General features: G+C 39.0%; 1 protein-coding gene across 3 annotated transcripts in view; it reads left to right on the plus strand.

Moving 5' to 3' along the window:
• Positions 1-22,219, plus strand: part of Wdr36 (WD repeat domain 36) — a 30,406-nt gene extending 8,187 nt beyond the window's left edge. For 2 of the 3 annotated variants that reach the window (XM_040758040.1, XM_040758042.1), the window contains exons 6-24: positions 192-246; positions 1,619-1,751; positions 1,976-2,151; positions 2,463-2,583; positions 3,060-3,125; positions 3,856-3,942; positions 5,189-5,334; positions 7,720-7,834; positions 8,329-8,494; positions 8,708-8,816; positions 11,577-11,656; positions 15,903-16,010; positions 17,353-17,450; positions 17,721-17,866; positions 18,903-19,022; positions 19,173-19,254; positions 20,876-21,063; positions 21,411-21,583; positions 22,038-22,219. In XM_040758040.1, the coding sequence (XP_040613974.1) occupies positions 192-246; positions 1,619-1,751; positions 1,976-2,151; positions 2,463-2,583; positions 3,060-3,125; positions 3,856-3,942; positions 5,189-5,334; positions 7,720-7,834; positions 8,329-8,494; positions 8,708-8,816; positions 11,577-11,656; positions 15,903-16,010; positions 17,353-17,450; positions 17,721-17,866; positions 18,903-19,022; positions 19,173-19,254; positions 20,876-21,063; positions 21,411-21,583; positions 22,038-22,077 (2,209 nt within the window). In that variant the 3' untranslated portion in view covers positions 22,078-22,219. The remainder of the gene's footprint in view (positions 1-191; positions 247-1,618; positions 1,752-1,975; positions 2,152-2,462; positions 2,584-3,059; positions 3,126-3,855; positions 3,943-5,188; positions 5,335-7,719; positions 7,835-8,328; positions 8,495-8,707; positions 8,817-11,576; positions 11,657-15,902; positions 16,011-17,352; positions 17,451-17,720; positions 17,867-18,902; positions 19,023-19,172; positions 19,255-20,875; positions 21,064-21,410; positions 21,584-22,037) is intronic. The other variant, XM_040758041.1, reaches the window with a different exon arrangement.
• The last annotated feature ends 270 nt before the right edge of the window (positions 22,220-22,489 follow it).

Genomic DNA, 22,489 nt, shown 5'->3' on the forward strand with positions numbered 1-22,489 from the left:
CTCACTGCAAGCATGTGGTTGGTACACAGCTATAGCATGCAGGCGAGATGCCCATATACATGAAAAATAAATGAATCCTTTAAAAAAAGACTGAAGTACCCCTTGATATAAAGACAAAAACACTGTTATTTTTCTTAAATATAGATTTTGATTTCCTTTAAAAAGTAAGTTTTATCTCTTTCTCCTTGTAGTAAACTTCTGTATACATTTCCAGGATGGAAAGTTGGAGTAACAGCCCTTCAACAGGTTAGTATTTTTTTATTAGAGAAAAACAAAACATGTGGTAGCCATGCTTATTCTCCTAGAGTGACTGTGTTTTCAGACTTAAATAAAATCCATACCTTAGTTGCTCCTTAAAGTGTTTTTGTTTTTTTTGGTTTTTCAAGACAGGGCTTCTCTGTGTAGCCCTGACTGTCCTGGAATTCACTCTGTAGACCAGGCTGGCATTGAACTCACAGAGATCTGCCTGCCTCTGCCTCCTGAGTGCTGGGATTAAACGTGTGCCCCCACCCCACCCCACCCAGCCTTTTTAAACTGTTACCCTAAGGAAATTGAAGAAAGTGTTCAGAAACTTAACTGAAAATAAGAGAAACTGGCTTTGCTATAAAGCAATTGTATGTACTTGGCATTTCCCAGTGATTTCACTCACAAGCATGCCGGTTATATGGAACAGAAATGAAAACGATGATAGAAAGGGGACTATAGAGCACATAGAGAAATTCATCAGGACTAAACTTTGGTGTTTGAAATAATTGAGGCTCCAAATCTGGTGTTTGTTGGACGTTAGCAGCTGCTTTTGTTGTTAGGTTTATTGGCCGAGCGTTTGCACGGTGTATGTCTGCAGAGTGTCTGGTTTGTCTGCTGGGGTAGCCTCATGCGTCTTGCTATGCTCTGCCCACACCAGCTCAGTTTATCTGCATTCCGCCTTGACTTTGTTTGGTTTTGATTGTTTACCCTGAGGACTCCAGTTCTCAGATGATTCAGTAGCTGGAGGACACGGGTCCTGTTTTGTTATCCTTAGCTTCTAGAGTCCGCCATGCAGCAGGCACTTAACAGCCTGTTGAAATGTGTAGCCTGACTCATTCCATAATGATACTGGAAGGGAAGGGAGCTCGTAAGGAAACTAATTTCTCTGTTAGACCAAACACCATTATAATTATTGACTACTAATGCTGGAACAGACTAATTATAAATATTAGAATATTTTCTAGATTTTTTCATATTTTAATAAACAGTCATTTACTTCCTGCTTAAGTGGGTCGCTTATGTTTCCATGCATATGGCAATCCTTTTCATGATTGTAAGATTTGACCCTTCTCTGTGTCTTCTACTCAGAAATTGTAGTGAATTCACATACAGTCCCCCTTTCTGTATGACTGTTTTCTTACCAGTCAGCATTGGTTTAAGGGTTGGAAGGACACTGTGACTAGCAGAATTGAAGCTGGGAAGTAATTTGGAAAACACATTGTTAAATACTTGAATGTTAATAACTGATAATGTCAGAATGATAATATTAGTGGGATTTTTCTTAACTCCTTCAGCGTTTTGTTTGATAAAACATAATAGTGTACATCATCAAGAAGTTAAGAAAATAAAGGCTGAGTCATTTAATTTTCAGGCCCCTGCTGTGGATGTTGTTGCCATTGGTCTAATGTCTGGTCAGGTTGTCATTCACAACATTAAGTTTGATGAAACATTAATGAAGTTCCGTCAGGACTGGGGACCCATCACCTCCATTTCATTTCGCACAGGTAACTTCACTTACTTCATCATAAGAGTTAAGAGTACTTAACATTCATCACTAGGAAGATAAAGGTCCTTTTTAAACATGTTTCCTTGTAGTTTAACCTAATAGAAATTAATATAATGCTATGGTAGAAGAAAGCATAGATATGTGGGTAGATTAATTAAATTTACACACTGAGAGAATTACTGTCTTGGGATGTTTTTGTTAACGTTTTTATTTTATTAACAGATGGTCATCCAGTAATGGCAGCTGGAAGTCCGTGTGGCCATATTGGACTCTGGGATCTGGAAGACAAAAAATTAATCAATCAGATGAGAAATGCACACTCCACAGCAATAGCTGGGCTGACATTTCTGCATAGAGAGCCTCTGCTTGTTACAAATGGCGCTGACAACGCTCTTAGGGTATTAGGACTATTGTCCTTTTCTGAGCACAAGTGACTTGGGTGATTGTAAGTTTGTTTTAGTGTGCCAACCTTGAACCTGTGGCGAAAGGAGTGCAGGACGAGATTGGTGTAGATGAAACAAAGCATAGCAGGGTGCGTGACTGACGGAGTGGGTTAGAGCCAGAGCCGCAGCTTGTTTCCCCTGAGACCCCCCAGGGGGACAGCAGCAGTGCAGGCTCTGCCTAGTGTTGGCTACTGTGTTGAGCAGGTGGCTGACCTGCCTGCAGGTGGCGCGTGGTGGAAGCAGCTTACCGCTCTGTTTCTTTGTAGATATGGATATTTGATGGCCCTGCAGGTGAAGGACGGCTGTTGAGATTCAGAATGGGACACAGTGCTGCTCTTACCAAGATCAGATACTATGGACAAAACGGACAGCAGATTTTAAGTGCAAGTGAGCTTCTGCTTTCTAACCTTGGTTTGAATAAACATGAAGAGGCAGAAACTTGGTACTCAGTTGGTTTGGTAATTACAAACTGTAGCTTTGCATAAACCTTAGCTTTCTAACATCTGTGACTGGCATGTGCTTATTGCTCTAGTTGGTGGTGTGAGCTTGTGAGAGCGAGGCCTAAAAATGCAATAGCCGACTTCATTGGGAGCATCAGACAGTTTACAGTCAGGGTGTAGAATCACATGAGTAAGGTGTTCAACCACAAGGACAACACACTGTCTTATGAATAGCAACAGCTGAAGTAAACTCGCTACACCTGGGAGGAACATGAAAACACATTCCAAGAGCAACTCTTGTGTTTTGAAGACACTGAGATCACAAGACTCTTTGTTTTCTTATAAGCACTCAGAATTTTCATGCAGCCCATGCAGACATGCTCTGTATGAAATCTGACTGGGGCTCTCTGTTCATATTAATAGGTCAAGATGGAACTCTTCAGTCATTTTCTACAGTTCATGAAAAGTTCAACAAGAGCTTGGGACATGGTAAGTCATTTACAAGATAGAAAACAAGCTGCTAGTCACAAAAAAAGGAAAAGGAAAGATCAGTTCAAGATTCTGTGAGATCTGAAGAAGTTCCATTAGTTTATTTCTTCTCTTGGATAGCATTTTGAAAAGTCTACAAGGGAGGCATTACTTAAACTATTATAGTTAAATATATATTTGATCACTCTTTATACCCTTGTGTACCCATGTATTTGTGTACCCACATCTCTAAGAAACTCCTGGAGTGAAACGAGCGAGGCGGCCCCTCCCCAGCTCTTCTCACCTAGGAGTGCGTGCGTGGTTTTCAGAGGTTTCGAGTTCTCAGGTGCTACTACACTCACAATGTTACTAAATGGTACTTTACAGGCTTTTTCTAATCACGCAGCGTTTTTTAACTGTATTTTTATCTGACTGCTGTTACCGGCTTGACACAAACATCCCATTGAATGTCTGACTTGCAGTGTTTGGTTCTTTTGACTCATCTGACTCTATGACCATAGAATCCTTGAAAAGTAATTTGTTTTGACTTTTCTGTTATTTCATACAATTTATTTTCATGATTTAATTAACTTGAGACATTATTTAAAGGTAGTGGTAATGACCTCTTTGCTTTGCCTCTAACTTAATTGGGAATATTTTGTTCTATACATTTATTATAACAATGAAAACTTTTCCTTACCATACTTTTTCATTAAGGAACTTTCTTATTATCCCTTTCACCCAACTCCAGGATTAGTAAATAAAAAGATAGTTAAACGTAAAGGACTTCAGAACACCATGTCTGTAAGGCTACCGCCCATCACAAAGTTTGCTGCTGGTGAGTAATTTCATACTTTTTAATGTCTCCTTTGTTTTATGTTTATACCCTCAACTTTGATAAATGCTCCTGTAAGATGTTTAGAAGGTGACCTCAAATGCACGCTGATCTTGTGTGAACACTGAAAAGGTTACCTTGAACAGGAATTTGTTTTGTGTTAATACCCCTTTCCTGTAACAGCCATTAGAAACATTTGATTTTGTAGTTCTCTTTACTGTATCATATGTCTGCTAGTAAAAGCTCATTGAGACAGCAACAGATGAGGGCACAGTTCTTGTGTACAGTTCCTGACTTGGAATACTGTGGCATTAGGACAGAACTCCTTTATAAGAAGGAGGCACACAGATAATCAGTCAGTGAAAACTACCAAGAAATGGCTTAGTAGACTTGTGTCAATTTTTAAGGTTATTTCCAGGTTTCAGCAACAGTGGGATCACCCAGTGTTTTGTTTTGACCACTTTCCTGTCTGTTTTTGCCTTCTTAATCGTACATCTGAGTCATACTTAGAAATGTTTCATGGCTCTGGGGTAGAACACTGTCTTCATGACATTCAAGGTCTTTTGTATTTTGTATTCCTTCTCCCACCTCTTCCAAGGAAATACTTCACATCTTTGCTCGCTCAGTCTTTCTTACTTTTTTTTGTTTAAAAATTTTAATTCATTTTTTAAATGGGTATAGGTGTTTTACCTGCATTTATATGTATGTACCACATACGTGCCTGGTGCCCATAGAGTCCAGAAAAAGGTCATGGATTCCTGGAACTAGAGTTACAGATGATTGTGAGCCACAGTGTGGGTGCTAAGAATTGAACCTGGGTCCTCTGGAAGGGCAGCCAGTACTCTTAACACCTCCACTACCACTGGCCTGCTAAATATCTGTTTTATTACCATTCTTGATGAGCTACTATTTTTATCATAAAATCTCAATAAAGCCTTCTTGAGTCCCCTTAGAAAACACTGTCATTTCATCATATCTTATTATTATACATTTTTTCTTAACAGATAATCTGTGGCAAGATATATTAGCTTCATTTAGCCATTTTATGTTGCATGTGTCAAACAAAATATATGGTTTTTATCTGTTTATAATCCATCAGATTGGAAAGTTGGTTGATGTTAGGGAGAACCTGCTTGTTTTACTAGTGTGTCCTTGGCACCATGTGTGCACGTGGGATACAAGATGCCTAGCTCATAGGTGAGTGAGTGGGAAGACACGCATTTTGATTTGTGGTTTTCCTGTGTTTAAGAGGAAGCTCGTCAAAGTGACTGGGATGGTATCATTGCTTGCCACCAAGGTAAGCTGTCTTGCACAACCTGGAATTACCAAAGATCTACAATAGGTGCTTATTTTCTCAAGCCAAAAGAATTAAAGACAGATGACATCATTGCAACAGTAAGTGACCTAGTTTATTCTCCTGAAAACAACACCCTTAGGTAATTTTGTTCCAAGTTTACTGATACTACTAATGGTTTAGAGATAACGCCTTAACAGTATCAAGTTTTAATTTGTTTAGGTTTTTAAATTTGTGATTGGATGTGAAGTACAGTCACCCTATGTTTTGATTTTCATTTCCTGCGGGGCTTGTGGTGTTAAGCATCTATTCACATGGTCTTGGGCTATTTGTATGTGTCAGTTCCTTTTGTTTTGTTTTTCTGTTTGTTTGATTTTGTTTTCCAAGACAAGGTTTCTCTGTGTAGCCCTTGGTTGACCTGGATGTTTCTCTGTAGACCAGAGATCCACCTGCCTCTGCTGGGATTAAAGGTGTGCACCACTGCTGCCTGACTGTATATGTGTTTATTTTTAACAGTTACTGCCCTGTCTTACAATCAATCTGTAGTATGGTTTGAGGACAGGAAGTGTGATTCCTCCAAGTGTGTTCTTGTTGCAAGACTAGCTTGGCTCTTCTGGTTCTATGAGTTTTACAGAAAAACTATTGAGTTTTGTTTTCAATTTTAAGTGGAATTGCTTGTAGATTGTACTGATTACTAATGTATTGAGTAATTAACATTTGCATTTGTGTCTTGTAACCTTGATGAACTTGTTCGTTCTAATGATTTTTAGTGGATATCTCAGCTTTTGAAAATGCTTATTAAAGTATAATTCAGTGTTTCACCCCATTTTGTATAAATTTATTTACAAATATGTATGCAGTATTTTCTTGTCTGAAAAACAGATCTTAATAATTTTTTATGGATTTCTGACCCTCAGAAGTCTTTGTTTTGTTTTGTTTTTTGAGACAGGGTTTCTCCGTGTAACTTTGTAGACCAGGCTGGCCACAAAACTTACAGAAATCCCCCTGCCTCTGCATCCCAAGTGCTGGGATTAAAGGTATATGCTACCACCACCTGGCTTAAACCTCAGAAATCTTGAGCTTCTTTAGGAAGTAAAGGTGATTGCAGCCTCTCTGAGCAGCATGCACTGTTTCATTTATCCTCACAACAATCTTGCTATAGTCTGTTGTTAGCTGGTACTAATCCAGTGAAACAGGCTTAATGCAGTAAGAAACGTGTCTAAGTTCCGTAAAAGTTTTAAGTGATGAAGCTGGGATTTAAACCCAAGACAGTTTATTTTGAAATGTACAATTGTAATTTATGGCCACAGTGATCACTCAGAGTGTAATGTGTGGGTCTCTGTGGTTAGCAGAAAGACGTATCATGGGATCTTAAATGGTGCTGAATCATTTGTCTGACAACTCAGCCGCCTGGAGCAAAGCCAGTAACCGGGACAGAATAAGCAGGAGTGGCTGTCAGGAAGTCAGAGGTGGCCTCATGCTTTAGTTTCGCTTTGCTTATTCTGTCTTAGATAATATACTTGAGTGAATTAGTTAGAAAAGGAAATTACTAGAAGTAGGTGTTCTAACAGGCAAATACTTTAAATAAATACAAGTTCTGAAAAATATAATAGGGCCCATGGGACTTTTATTACTTATAAGTAATGTCTTACGTCCTGAGGGCATACACTGTAATACTACTCAAAACTAGGTAAGACTAAGTGTTCCATTTTGAAAGATAAAATGTTTTTAAACAATGTTTCGTTTCCTTTTTTTGTAGGCTATTTAGAGAAATATACACTCAGTATTCTTTTTTTTTTTTTTTTTTTTTTTTTTTGGTTTTTCGAGACAGGGTTTCTCTGTGACTTTGGAGGCTGTCCTGGAACTCTGTAGACCAGGCTGGCCTCGAACTCAGAGATCCGCCTGCCTCTGCCTCCCGAGTGCTGGGATTAAAGGCGTGCGCCACCAACACCCGGCTCACTCAGTATTCTTATGCTTTATTCAAGTACATCTTGAATAATGGTGTCTAAGTTTTATGTGGCCGACATAGTAAACTTCAATTAAATATTTTCTACTTGAGTCCTAAAGCCATCCATTTATTTATTTGTGTGTGAGTCTTTTTGTATTATCTCTTGGGTGAAAAACATCTAATTTACAAATTGGTACGTAGTGATTCTTCTGGCCATGAAGATAGTCTTGTATTTTTGATGTAGAAAAAAAGCAGCTTGTTGACACATAGTGATGATACTTAAAGTATTGAGATACATTTATTTTACATAAACTGCATATGACTGTTATATATTTGCTACTCGTGTATCATGATTAAAATATTTTGGTTTTTAATAGGTATTTAACTATTATTATGTTTTCAGCTTTATATCAACTTGAAAATAACTATAAAAAATTCTCCTAAGTTAATTTCAGTTAACTAGTTCTGTTTTGTTGCCTTAAATACTTTTTCAAACAGAATTAATAGAATCATCCCTCTGTTTTTCTTTTGCCTAAAGGCAGTAGATATAACTTCCTGTGGAAACTTTGCAGTAATTGGCCTCTCCTCAGGAGCTGTAGATGTATATAACATGCAGTCTGGTATACATCGAGGGAGGTTTGGAGATGATAAAGGTATTCGATTCCCCCCCCTTTTTAAAATAAGGTTTCTACAACTCTGTGTGGTAGTACTGTTATATATGCTGTAACCACCATGTTGAAACTGGGCGGTGGTGGCACCCACCTCTAATCCAGAGGCAGTTAGATCTCTGAGTTCAAGGCCAGCCAGGTCTACTGAGGGAGTTCCAAGACAGCCAGGGTTACACAGAAGCCCTGTCTCCAAGAGCAAAACCAAAAAACCCACCATATTAAAATATTCAAAGGGAAAAAAATCATGGATGTATCAGGGGGAAAGTAGATATGTGTTATTTTTCTTCTTTGATTTAGACTGTTTTTGTCTGAAGAGTCTAATAATTAAGAATTTTCTTCTTACTGTATAAGTCAGTTTAACTTCCAGATTTTAGGTTTTATCATCTATGAGACTAGGTATTTGGGTAAGGTCACTCGTGGTGTGTTGTTCGGGTATTGCCAATTCTGATTCCTCTTCCCTTTCAACATGCATTTGAAAGCTCATGCAGGCTCTGTTAGAGGCGTTGCGGTAGATGGGTTAAACCAGATGACAGTTACAGCTGGTAGCGAGCGGCTACTCAAGTTCTGGAACTTTAAAAGCAAGGTGTTAATCCATTCTGTGAGCCTTGATTCGTCTCCAAATATGATGCTGCTACATAGGGACAGGTAAACTTTTTCTTATAATAACAAAGATTTGCTTTTTGTTGTTTTTAGTGAAAACTTGCAATTAAAGCAAGTTACCAAGTGGGAAGAAATCAAGAGCATTTTAGTAAATAACTCCATATAGTTTAATTTTCTCAAAGATATATTTTAATTATCAAAATTCAGGTTCAAGTGTTTTTTCTTTGCTTATTAAAACGTGTGCGTTTGTCTTGCCAGTGGCATTCTGGGGCTTGCCTTGGATGACTTCTCCATCACTGTCCTAGACATTGAAACTAGGAAGATTGTCAGAGAGTTTTCTGGACACCAAGGCCAAATAAATGACATGGTAAGAACAAAACAGCTTTTAAAATAGCCTCACTCATTTCTCCTTCTATTCAGGGTAAAGATGTCCAAGTAATTGAGTCTGCTATTTCTAATCTCCTCATTCTCATCCTAAGAAGGTTTTCAGAAGGAATCGTCACTTTCAGGCTAATTTTAAAAGAGATTTTAAGAAAACTTTGGGAAATGGCTTATTACTTTGCAAAGAGTTGAACCATCATATTGAAGTATAAATGCCAACGTTTATTTTTGTCTTTAAATAAAGTCATGTATACTTTGGAGTGTGGGGCTGGAGAGATGGCTCAGAGGTTAAGAGCAGTGGCTGCTCTTCCAGAGGTCCTGAGTTCAATTCCCACAGCCACATGGTGGCTCACAACCATCTATAATGAGACCTGGTGCCCTCTTCTGACCTGCAGACATACATGCAGTCAGAATAGTGAATGCATAATAAATAAATGAATCTTTAAAAAAAAGAAAGAAAGAAAGCTGACGACAGACTGTCTAGTTGTCACCAAATACTTTGTAGTGTGAGTGATCCATTGATTGTGAGCATATAATTTTTCATTTGTTTTTTTCTATTTGTAATGAATCTATCATAGTCTGGCACAACAGATTTACTCTGATAGAACGTTACTCTAGAGTTTTTCTTCTTTTTTTCTATTAATTAAATTTTTTCGTCTATTTTACATACCGACCACAGTTCTCCCTCCTCTCCTCCAGGGTTCTCTCTCCCCCTTCCCACCAAAACCCCCTCCCCATCCACTCCTGTGTCTCTGTTCAGAAAGGGGCAGGGCCTCCCTTGGGTGTCAACAGGGTATGGCAAATCAAATTGAGGCTGGACCAAGCTCCTCCCCCTGCATCAAGGTTGGGCAAGGTGACCCAGCATGGAAACAGGGTTCCTAAAGCCAGCTCAAGTGCCATGTCCTGATCTCACTGCTAGGGGCCACAAACAGACCAAGCTACACAACTGTCACATGCAGAGGACCTAGGTTGGTCCCATGCAGGCGCCCTAGCTGTCGGTCCAGAGTCTGTGAGCTCCCACCAGATTAGGTCATCCGTCTCTGTGGTTTCCCCATCATGTAATCTAGAATTTATATAACTAAACCCCAAAAGATTTCATTAAAAATGTGATGAAGTTTGCATTATGTTTCTTAGTAGAGTTGTATGATATTGTTAAAACATAACCAGGTTTTAAAGTATACTTTATTTAAATAAACTAAAAACTTTAAAAAATTGTGAACTGAGGACTGTATTGAGTAATGGTATCACTTAGTATTAATTGCAGATCCACTGTTTATTTGAAAAGAGAAAATATACAAAAGTAGTAACTGCTGGATAGAAGGCTAGTATTTAGCAGCCATGTCAAGTATAAGCAGAAGTTAGAATTGATAATCCTTTACCCTTTCCTTTAAAAGTGGGAGAAATCGGTTGAGGAAATTATATTTGCAACTTGAGAATGGCAAAACTGGCCTTGAGCAGGTTTTGTTTTGACGGCATCTGGAGGACCAGGGTGGATGTTATGGTGAAGTAGCGTTTTAGAAAACACCTGTCACGGACAGCTTGCTCTTCCTGGTTTTTCCATTTGTAGCTTTTGCTTCCCCATTTGTGCCTGTAATTTCTCCCACTCAGGTGTTTACTTCTGTCTAATAACTGTGTTACCTTCTGTAACACAAGCCTATCTCTGTTTCACCCTGTCCTGTCTGCACCACCCCTCCCTGCTAATCTTGGCTGCAGCCTGATGAATAAATTAGCATTGGATTTACTCCAGTAACATTTGCTAATCAGAAATAATCCCTGTGATGCATACAAATTTTGGGGTGCTTTACTGCTGTAACCTTACAGTTTTTCTTTTGTTGGAGTCTTCACTTCTAAGCTAAGGCTCTCAGCACTACTTTGAAGAAGGACTCTTGGCCTTCTTCAAAGTAATTGTTTTGGATTTTCGAGACAGTGTCTCTGTAGCTTGTAGCTTTGGATCCTGTTGTGGAACTCACTCTGTAAACCAGTGGGCTGGCCTTGACCTCACAGAGATCCGTCTACCTCCACCTCCAAATTCTGGGATTAAAGGTGTGCTCCATACACCGCCAGGCCTTGTCCATCCTTTTGTGGCTACAAACAGGAATCCATTACCTCAGTGTGTTTGGAAAATATTTTAGATCATTCTTAGAGATAAAAGTTTCCTTAAGGGGAAAGAGTAGGGTGTTTTCTTTTTGTTTGTTTGTTTAAGCTAAAAGTAAAAGAATTTCTTTATTAACATTGTTTTAACAGAATTTTCATTCTCTATCTTTAGAATTGTAATGATTTAGATGAATTCCTAGAGTTGAGTACAGTAGTTTTCAAAGAAACAGCATTGTTTTATTTATAAATCTTTACAGCTGAAATTTGACTACAGAATATTTTTAACCACATAGTCTCAGAATATTTGAATCTTTTTAAAAATTTATTTTTAATAATAATGTTCAGTCTCAGTTTATTAATTCTGTAGGTAAATAAATAAATAATGCTGTAAGTATTGGCACAATGTTAATTTCATAGACCTGTTGTGGTTTCACTTAAAAACCTAATACTTATGTAAGGCCCAGAGGAGTGATATATAGGAAGTACATTTTTATTTATATTAACTAAAAGTCTGCATTTTGCAGTCACATTTGTCATTCCATGAAGCCTAAAATTATTTTCAAGTTTTGTGTGCTTTGAGTTGTTCATGTGTATACGAGCATGTAACTATGTGCACACTAATATTGCGTATCTTATTTGTTGTGTTTTAAAGACATTCAGCCCTGATGGCCGTTGGTTGATAAGTGCTGCGATGGATTGCTCTGTTAGGACTTGGGACCTTCCATCTGGGTGGTAAGTTCAGTTTTAAGTCCCACAGGTGATTTCTCAGTCAGTGTCTGAACATGTGACTCTGCCTGTTTATTGCTGTGTAGTTGGCACTGTTTTATTTGTAGTGTTGTTGATCTCTTATGTTTCAGGCAGTAGCATGACAAAAAAATTAGCAAGGTAAATTCCTATCTCTTACGCATTCCTGTAAACTAGAGATACAGAAGTAGTCTGTGCATAAAGCAGAAGACACTCAGCCCACAATCCACAACCCCAGAGAAGCTAGACCCCTCTTCCAGAAACCCACAACTAACCATTGGGTCACGCTCCTGGAGTACATTCGATGTGAGGGAGGAGCAATAATATGAACAGAGGAGTCAAGACCATGATGGGGAAGCCCACAGAATCAGCTGACCAGAGCTAGTGAGAGATCACTGACTCCTGTCTGACAAATGGGGAACCTACATAAGACCAGACTAGACTCCTTTAATATAGGTGGCAATGGTGCAGCTGGGACAATATATGAGGCCACTGGCAGTGGGTCCAAGATCTAACCCTAATGCACAGACTGACTTAGTGGAGCCCGTTCTACATGGAGAAATACCATACCCAGATTCACACAGGGGTGTGGGGGTGGAGAGGGGCCTTGATCCTGCCTCAACTGATAATGGAACAGACTTAGTAGACTTCCTAGGGGAGGCCTCACCCTCTCTGAGGAGCAGATGGGAGGTGGGATGGGGGGAGCAGGAGGAGAGGAGGGAGGGGGAACTGGGATTGGAATATAAAAAAATTAATTAATTAAAAAATTTTAAAAAATAATAAAAAGTAGCTGACAGAGAAAAAAAAAGAAGTGGTCTGTGTAAATGTTGAGTAACACCCATGTGGTCTTGACACTCTAGAGAGTCCAGACACATTTTATTTTGGGAATTTTTGCTGCTGTTCATACTGAATTTAATTAAAGGACAAAAAGACATAGCTTTCCTCGTTTTTTTTTTTTTTTTCTTCTCTTTTCTCTGTAATGTGGCAGAGTCAGAAATGTGTTTCATGAGTGAAACTCACTGCTAATCCAGCACATTCTCAGGAATTGGTTAACTTCAAATGTGCAAGCAGTTTGACCTTTAGGAAGGAAAAACCCGTATCTCTCATTTCCCTGTAACTGTGCTATAGGCAGAAAGCACACCCATCTTCCAGCACATTGCATCTGACTTAGAGTGAGTCCAGCCATGATCACCAGGGACTTTTGTTCACAGGTGTGTCATTTGTTCACGATGTAGAGTCAAGCAAATTGGAGTTAGTTTAGCTTCAGCTTGAAAACTAAAGAGCAGAAGTTTGAAGATACTTAGAAATATTGGTAATCTATTGCCTCCTGGCCTGTTGGAGTTTTCCAAAAATGAGTTATCATAGAACTGGAATTAAAATAAGGATGGCGACTTTGTGGTTTGTCTTTGGAATGGAAAACTAGGATCTGAAGTAGCATGTAAAGCCTTGAAACTTTGACTCAGCAGTAGCCTTTTTGCTGAACTTTTTATTCCAGTAATTAGTTTAGTAGACTTGAACCTGGTACGTTTTCAACTTTTATTTTTTTTTACTTATGTATGTTTTAGATGAGCACTATTTCATGTTCATACAAAAGCAAGAAACAAGACGTTGAGGTGTTACAAGAAACCAAAATCACCAATTCAACAAAGATATGTTTTTATTAAAGAAAAAAACAATTCTTTGAATACAATTTGAAGTGGAACAGATAACCTGAAAGGCAGTATCAAACCTCAAGTGCTGTTTAATATCCACTAAGCTAGCACTTAACTGTTATTAGACACTTCTTACATGTCTACTTTTTTATTATTGTGTCTGTTGGACATGTTAGGAAAGGATGTTTAAAGAGATTCAGTCATGTGCCTGAGGTGGATTGTATTGTAAATGGCTGAGCAAGACAATAAGCATAGGAGGAAGGCTTTGTATACCAGCTTTGTTCAAGTTATGTCTTGCCTTCTAAGAGTGAACCAGTGTCTTGTTGTAGGAGACAGGTAATAGAGAAGTGTTAGTGTCTTATTGTAGAACGCTGGGAAGCTGTCATTTGCCTAGATCCCTCCTTTTAAAAGCATACCAGAGCAGCAACCTTTGTTTATTAAACATTTTCATCACAGCTCTGGTGTTAAAAATTAGGTCACTCTGAATGAACTGTTCCTAATGTCAATCGTGAAAAGTGACAACATTCCCGGGACTCCTCATTTTCTAAGATTATTGGGAGACTTGGGTCTGCAATTAAGCTTGCACATTGAGGTTTTATGAGTTGGGTGACAGTGGAAAATATGCTGTGTATATGTAAACTGCCTTCCTCAATTTGGTGCTTTTACACAGTGAAAGGCCAGGCTACCTACACACCACAGCTGTGGCTATGAAGTTGCACAATGAAATTGACAAAACTGAATTCTCAAATGGAACAAGTTTGCCTAAGTAGTTAATTCTCTGAACAGATGGATTAAAACATGGTAGGAAGTTTCACCCATACATATTTAAACCTTTGCTATGCATCAAGACAAAGGAGGAAATGTGTTTTATATACTGGGATAATACTGTCTGCTCTGGGTTGTTTAGATTATGTGAATTAAGATAATTTGACATTTAATCATCACTGGCTTTTAAGTGGATGAGTGCTCTGCTTCCTTGTCTAAGTCCCCAAACACAAGTGTTTCTTGTGACTTTCCCATGCAGGCTTAAGTAGAAGGCAGCCTGCTTATTGCGTCTCTTTTCTTATAATAGAGGATTGGCCAACATTGATTATCTTGAACACACACACTTTGGCATTTGTTAGTTTACAAAATTTGGAGTTGTAGTTGTTTGTGTTCTCCCATTTTGGGTTGTCACCTAATGTCTTAGCTGAAGAGCTGACATGGACAGTTGCACTGCTTAAGGTGTGTTCCATACACTGCTGTATATCTTTAATTACAGTCAGTGGTTTTATTAGTAATCATGTGGTTAAAAGTGCAGTCTGCTTGGGCATAAATCTAGGTCATTTGCTTTCTGTTTTAGACAAGTTTTGAAATCTCACTGAGACTTGGTTTTCTGATCTTCAGGTAAACATGATTGTGTCTCACAGGGTTGTAGAGATTGTATTAGTCATTCTACTCAGGTACTCAGATTAGAATACTTGTGAGAACAGCACACGGGGGCAGGAGGTGACCTAAGTGCTATTATCTCTAATCACATGTATGAGCATAGAGCCTGAACTTCAGACATTTGCTGTTACATGTTCCCATGAAAATGCATTGTCTTTGACATAGGTTTTTTTTTTTTTTTAAATAATTTAAAAAGCCAGTCTACTCTGGGACTGGAGAGGTGACTAGCAGTGAGGAGTACTTGCTGCTCTTACAGAAGACAGGTTAGATTTTCTGGCACATTGTAGCTCACAGCCATCTATGGCCCTAGTCCCAGTGGATCCAGCAGCCACACACAGTCTGAATACAGGCATGTTTGCAGAGCAGTCACAGTATGAATACATGCATGCTTGCAGAGCAGTCACAGTATGAATACATGCATGCTTGCAGAGCAGTCACAGTATGAATACATGCATGCTTGCAGAGCAGTCACAGTATGAATACATGCATGTTTGCAGAGCAGTCACACAGTCTGAATACATGCATGTTTGCAGAGCAGTCACACAGTCTGAATACATGCATGCTTGCAGAGCAGTCACACACATGAGTCAGTGAGCGAGTCATGTAAAACAATCACAAAGCCAATCTACTCTCCTGAAGGTCTCCCTCCCGGCTGAGGAGCCTGTGCTCTAGGCGCTCTCTTGTTCCCTGGCTACTCTTGCTTCCTTCAGCCACTAACCATCCTGTCAAGATTTTTGTTGCTAAATGATTACTACTGTAGTCCCAGTACTCCTCCTGTCCAAATGTATTCGGCACTCTGATGGTAAACCTCTTTATGAATCAGCCCCTCAGAAGCCTTCTCTGGCTCGCCATCGAATGTGCAAGTTGTATTGGTGTCTGTACATAGTGGTCCTCCCTACTCTTCTTTCGGTGTGTGATGTCTGTAAAATTGTTCTCCATAAGTGTACCAAAACCGGGGCAAGAAGAGCGGTATTTCCTCTTGTATTCTCCTTACCGTTGAACCTTTCCCCAGCTAATCAGTCGGTTCTTTCTCATTAAGTTAACTGTCCTCACCTAGGAACCTAGAAACCCAACTTTTGTTGCTTGTTCTTTTAAAAAAATAAATATATATACCTCTATAAATAGAGCTTAAATACTGAAATCTCTTTTTGTAGCCTTATCGACTGCTTTTTGTTGGACTCGGCGCCTCTCAATGTTACTATGTCCCCCACTGGAGACTTTCTAGCAACTTCCCATGTGGATCACCTTGGAATTTACCTGTGGTGAGTTCTTTCATATACCTCTTTTATTTTGGGGAAGAGGAGGAGGAAAATGACAATCATTGGTCATGATTAGTGGTTGTTAAAATTGACATTTAGTTTGTTTTTATATATACAGTGAAACTGTCACATAGCCTAATTAATCTCCCATGAATATATGGCTGATGCTTGATAATCTAGACAGCCCTTCAAGTGCCTATTCTACATTTCATAATTTTTGTCTGCAATTTGTCTTTTGGTTGCTAAAAGACTTAAGTGAATTTAAAGATTGGGAAAGGAAGTTCCCATTAGGACTTGACCCTCTGTAACTGTGGCCTTTGATAATCACTTGTGAGCTTTAGTGTGCTTTGAACAAAGTAAGGCACACAGATGAGAGAATGCTCCTAAGGTGCGTTCTCGGGGCATGGACCTATAAAACCTTCCTCTCCTGAATTTACGCACACACCCAGTTCTTTGAGCATCCTGGCACTGGTGCTTATTGCAGACTGATCCTAAGTGTGTTGAGTATTGGCTCTACATGGATATGCCTCCATATCAGTCTTTTCTAATTCTAATTATAAAATGTGTTCCATAGAGCACAGCTGTTGATATGACTTGGACCTGAGTTCCCAACTCTTGTTTTTCACTGAGATTTGTATCATTAGTGTAGAGAAATCTGCCCCTACTTTGATATAGGATTTTTGGGGGGGGTTGTTTATTTGTTTGTTTGTTTTTGAGACTGTTTCTCTATGTAGCCCTGGCTGTCTTGGAACTAGCTCTGTAGACCGAGCTGGCCTTGAACTCACAAAGATGTGCCTGCTTCCCAAGGGTTAGAGTTAAAGACATGTGCTACCATGGCCTGGTGTGAGTTGCAGAGAGTTTTAAAACAACCACTTTGGTGCTGGAATTGGTCCTAATCCTCTTGAGCAGCCAGTGCTCTTAACTGCCTCCAGTCCCATTAATGGCTTTACTTGTTTTTGTTGATGTTTTGGGTTTTTTCATTTTCTTTCTTTCTTTTCTTTTTTTTCTATTTTGGTTTTTTGAGACAGGGTTTCTCTGTGTAGCTCTGGATGTCCTGGAACTCACTTTGTAAACCAGGCTGGCCTCGAACTCACAGAGATCCACCTGCCTCTGCCTCCCGAGTGCTGGGATTTCACCACTACCTGGTTCCATTAATGTTTTTATATAGCTTTTTTATGATAACATTTTCAGATTAATAGTCTCTCTTTGAGATATTAGCTAGTTTATTACTGTAGTCTCTGGCCAAAATCAATTTACAGATCATTACCAGGTATTAAGTTTCTCTGAAGGTAATATGTCTGTGGTAACGGTACTGTCATAAAACGTTTGCTGTTTGTTTGTTCAGGTCCAATGTTTCCCTCTATTCAGTTGTCTCCTTGCGACCACTTCCTCCAGATTACGTCCCTTCAGTAGTGATGCTTCCTGGGACTTGTCAAACCCCAGGTAATCACAAAATAACAAAATACTTTTTGAGTACATTGTAATGTTAGGTTATTGCTGCAAAATAGTATGCCAGTGTAAAAGTGTTGGACGTCTACTGATGGGAATTATAATTAATAGGAGGAAATAAGGGAAAGGGGGGACTGAGCCAAGGAAATATGTGAGAAGAGTCTACAAAGCTACATTGATTGAATGTGTAAATACAGGTGGGTGTGGGTGAGACGTATGGCGGAGCTTTAGCCTTCCTTGTCTTACCTGAGCGTGTGTTTTAAGGTACGGACGTGCTGGACGAACAGATAGAGCCAAGCGATGAGATGGTAGAGTATGAGTCTCCAGAACAGTTGAGTGAGCAGCTGGTGACTCTGTCTCTTCTCCCTGAGTCACGCTGGAAGAACCTTCTGAATCTTGATGTTATCAAGGTAACGTGGTATCATGATACTGCCACCAGCCTATGCTCCATGAGCATTTGCTGCTCTGAGGGTATGAGTTCGAGGCCAGGCTGGACCGACAGCCTCCAAAACAATACAGAGAAACCCTGTCTCGTAAAATCAAAAAAAAAAAAAAAAAAGCAGAAATGTTTTTCAGCTCGAGAGATGCCTCCATGGTTAAGAGCAGGGACTGCTTTACAGAAGACCCGAGGTCAGCCCTCAGCACCCACATCGGCTGAATCAAAACCAGCTGTAACTCCAGCTTCAGCACATCTGGCTTCTGTTTCTGCCCTTGGTGGTCACTGTACTCAACTGTGCAAAATCCAACACACACATGCACATAATTACAAAAATAACATTTTGCATAAAACAGAAATTTATTGACATAAAATAATTTTTATAAGTTGGCAATAGTATTTTCTTTTTAAAAGTACTAAACAAAAGTTAGAATTCCAACAAAATAAAAGAACTAAGGTCTCTGGATGGTGGTGGCGAGAACTTTTAATCTCAGCACTTGGGAAGCAGAGTCAGGCAGATCTCTTGTGAGTTCGAAGCCAGCCTGGTTTATAGAGCTTGTTCTAGGACAGCCAGGGCTACAGAGAAACCCTGCATCAAAAAACAAAACAAAAAATAACAACAAAACAGAAGTAGGTCATATTTCTCCATAATTTTAGCAGATTATTTCCAATGGGGAAGTCTGCACTTCTGGTTCTGAATTTCGCCAAGCCATTTTGCTAGGTTGTTTCCATTTTGTTTGTTAAGAGATACGAGTATAACAGTTCATCCTGTGATGATGACACTTGTCTGAGAGCTGCTCCTGTGTGCTCTTCTCCATTGGGAAGCCTGGGTGAAGGGTAGCTGTGATACTGTTCAAATAGATTTAACGTCCTAGTGTGGGAAGGTTTTATTCCTGCTGCTCATCTTGATGTTCCTGCTGCTCATCTTGATGTTTGTTTTAATTCCAAACATCAAAGCTGTTATTACAATAAGTACTGGTCTTTTTTTCTCCTCATTCTCTCTTAACCAGAAAAAGAACAAACCGAAAGAACCGCCCAAAGTGCCCCAGGCAGCACCGTTTTTCATCCCGACGGTTCCTGGGCTGGTACCCAGGTTTGCTGTGCCTGAGCAGAATGGGGACCCCCAGCAGGTAAGAGCCACATCAGTGTTTGAAGTTTATGGGGTGTCTGTGTCTGTCACTTTGTCACAAACAGAGTAAATTAGTGATCGTTTTAAGGTATAAGCTTTATTTTGAGAAATATTTATGTTCTTTTAATGTGTATTTTTGTTTTTATTTAAGTCTAAGGTGGTAAACCTTGGGATTTTGGCTCAAAAATCAAATTTCTACCTGAAACTTGAAGAAGGATTGCTAAATAATCAATGTAAGTTAAATTGTAAAATTGTTCAAGTTTCTTCATTTTTGGTTTAGTTTATCTGAAAGAAAAATTGAACAGTTCATAGTAGGTAAAAACTAAAAGTATGAAAATTTAATCTACACCAACTTAGCTTTTTGATTTCGCTGACTGGGTAGTACTAAATTCAAATGATGGAAATGGTAAATCTACTGAGACTTTTTCTTTCCAACCTTCTGGGTATGGATTGTTTGGAGATGATTGAAAACTTACTGACAGGTGCAAAGACAGGGTTTTTTTTTGTTTTGTTTTGTTTTAGGTAATTTTACATTTATTATCATATGTTTAGATAATTTTGTGTGCAATTTTAAAAGAAAAGGAAAAACAAAATTTAATTTAATTTTCTTTAATTTTTTTAGGTTCTGTGTAGCTAATAGTAAATATAAGTCAAATTCCTAAGAAATTTGACTCATTGTCCTGTTTTGTGGTCAAAGTGCTTGAGTTTCATACCGGTGCACTTGAGTCCACATGGGCGAAAGTCAGAGAATGGCTCTAATGACTTCTTGTTTATTGAGGAATGGAGCATAAACACAGTTGTTTAAGATATAATACAGGACAGAAAATGACATTGATCAGATTTTTTTTCATGGTTCAAAAGCTAAAACCATAACCATTGTCACTGAAATAGCAAGGGACTAATACAATTGGTTGTGTTGAGGGTTTAGTGTGTTTTCATGGAATGCAGAGTGAATCGTAGAGCTGACCTCAAGTGGATGGAGCCTTGGGGTTGATAGGACAGGGGTGGAGTCTTCCCTTATGTCTTTCTGTGTTGTTGATGTTTCTTAACGGCCAAGTGATAGAAAGAAAAGGTAATTCACGCACCTCATCCTATTCCTGATGGTAATCACAATAATAGTGCTTTTTTTTTTTGTTTTTTGTTTTTTTTGGTTTTTCGAGACAGGGTTTCTCTGTAGCTTTGGAGTCTGTCCTGGAACTAGCTCTTGTAGACCAGGCTGGTCTCGAACTCACAGAGATCCGCCTGCCTCTGCCTCCCAAGTGCTGGGATTAAAGGCGTGCGCCACCAACGCCCGGCTTTTAATAGTGCATTTTTGTTGTTGTTTGGTTTTGTTTTTTTTTGTTTTGTTTTGTTTTGTTTTTTTTCGAGACAGGGTTTCTCTATAGCTTTGGAGGCTGTCCTGGAACTAATTCTTGCAGACCAGGTTGGTCTCGAACTCACAGAGATCTGCCTGCCTCTGCCTCTGCCTCCTGAGTGCTGAGATTAAAGGTGTGTGCTACCAACGCCTGGCTAATAGTGCAATATTTTTGATGAGACCTCATGTTACAATTTTTTTGTTCTAATTCATTTATAATTAATAAACTATCCCCTATGAGGCATTAGCATTTTTTTTTTAAGAGTAGAAAAGAAGTTTAAATTCCGGACAGTGAAAAGCTTTAAAGACTTTACTGCTATTGAAATTTTTACTGTTTCATTGACCTTGGGGTTCATTATGATATAATATGAAAAAATTATGCACCAAAAGAAATTCTGGTGTCATTTACATATCTATTTCTTGGGGGTATGAAAGCTGATTGTAACTTCTTAACTTAAGTAATTGTAAGAAATAACTAGATTCTTTTTGCAATAATGCAGATGAAGCTGCTCTTAACCTTCTGAAAGAATTAGGCCCATCAGGAATTGAAACAGAGCTGCGAAACCTGTCTCCTGATGATGGTGGGTCGGTGGACGTCATGCAGGGCTTTCTGAAAATGATCAGGATGATGTTGGACAGAAAGCGTGATTTTGAGCTAGCCCAGGCATACCTTGCATTGTTTTTGAAGGTGAGTGATATGTAAGATAAGCCCCTTCCTTTGCATTATTAACACTATTCTTCCTTACTATTCCCTTCCTTCCTTAGTACTACTAACTAATGTTCTGCAGAGATGGGTGTGCTCTGCGTCCGTCTCAAATGGGTAGCCACTCATCGTGTGGCTAACTGACCCACAGCTGTCTGGGCCAGCGTGGGTCACCCTGGGGTAGCTGGACTATGCGCTTCTTTTCATAGTCTGTGTTTTTGTTTTTACTCGGCGGGTGGCATAATTTTGACTTTGTCCCTACTTGTCATCTGTTTGTTACTTGTTCTTAACCTTGCCTGTTTTAAGTAGCTGCTTTTTTTTTTTTTTTTTAGTTTTCTGTCATCATAAGGGAAAGCCAGGTTCTTTTGTTTGTTCATTTTTGTCTGCTGCAGTCAAAACACTCACTTCCATCAGTTTCAAGTAATTTGGCACAACTTGCTTTTTGGATGAATGAAATAGAGATGCGCTTTGTGGGTCCACTGTGGTGGTGTAATGTGCTGAAGATGTAAGCATTTTAAATTCACTGAAAAGCTTGGTTTTAGTAGGATCAGATAGTTCTTGTTTTAAGAAATCCCAGATTGTCTCTATAGGCTTTCCTGTGTTTGTCAAATTGTTAGTTCCTACAGACAAGTTTACATACGCCTTTAGAAAGTAAAATACACGATCCTCGTCAGTGGGGTGTGGAGGAAGGAAAGAGGAAGCCCAGACAGTCTGATAACTGCCCTTTGTGGAGTGGAAGAATGGAGTTTCATCAGTTCTGCTGAGAGAGCTCGTGGCATAAAAAGAGTTGATGTAAAACATAGTTTGATGGAGCAGCACGAAATCAGAGAACAATAAATCACCATCTAAGAAAGAAATATTTAGATACTGTTTTCTTAGGTTACTGAGTAGGAAAAAAAATCAAATTTTAGTATTCTTAAGTAAAATGTCCAACGTAACCATCATACGTTTCTTTTCAGTTACACCTCAAAATGCTGCCTTCAGAGCCAGTGTTGTTAGAAGAGCTGGTAAAGTTGTCATCACAGGTAGAAGAAGACTGGACTCACTTACAGTCACTCTTCAATCAAAGCATGTGTGTTTTAAATTACATCAAAAGTGCTCTGTTGTAAAAAATAAACTTAAGTGATTTACAGAAATCAAAGCTGTGTGTAAAATGGGCTCTTCTTCATGCCAGCTCAGTGTGGAAGGGAGTGCCGGCACTGCTTGACCAGCTAGTGTTCTATATTGTAAGTGCAAAAACTTTCTAGATGTAAAACTATACCTTCTTTTTGCTCTGAACACCTGTGGCATCTAGACACATACATGAGACTTTTTGATTTGTTGCCATTTTGTATTTTTTCAGTATGTTACATATAATAGTGTCTATGTAGTATGAAGTTTTGCTGAATTAAATTGATAATGTCAGATAAAA

The sequence above is a fragment of the Mesocricetus auratus genome, unplaced genomic scaffold (genome assembly GCF_017639785.1).
Source record: "Mesocricetus auratus isolate SY011 unplaced genomic scaffold, BCM_Maur_2.0 Super-Scaffold_100015, whole genome shotgun sequence".
NCBI classification, from domain to species: Eukaryota; Metazoa; Chordata; class Mammalia; order Rodentia; family Cricetidae; genus Mesocricetus; species Mesocricetus auratus.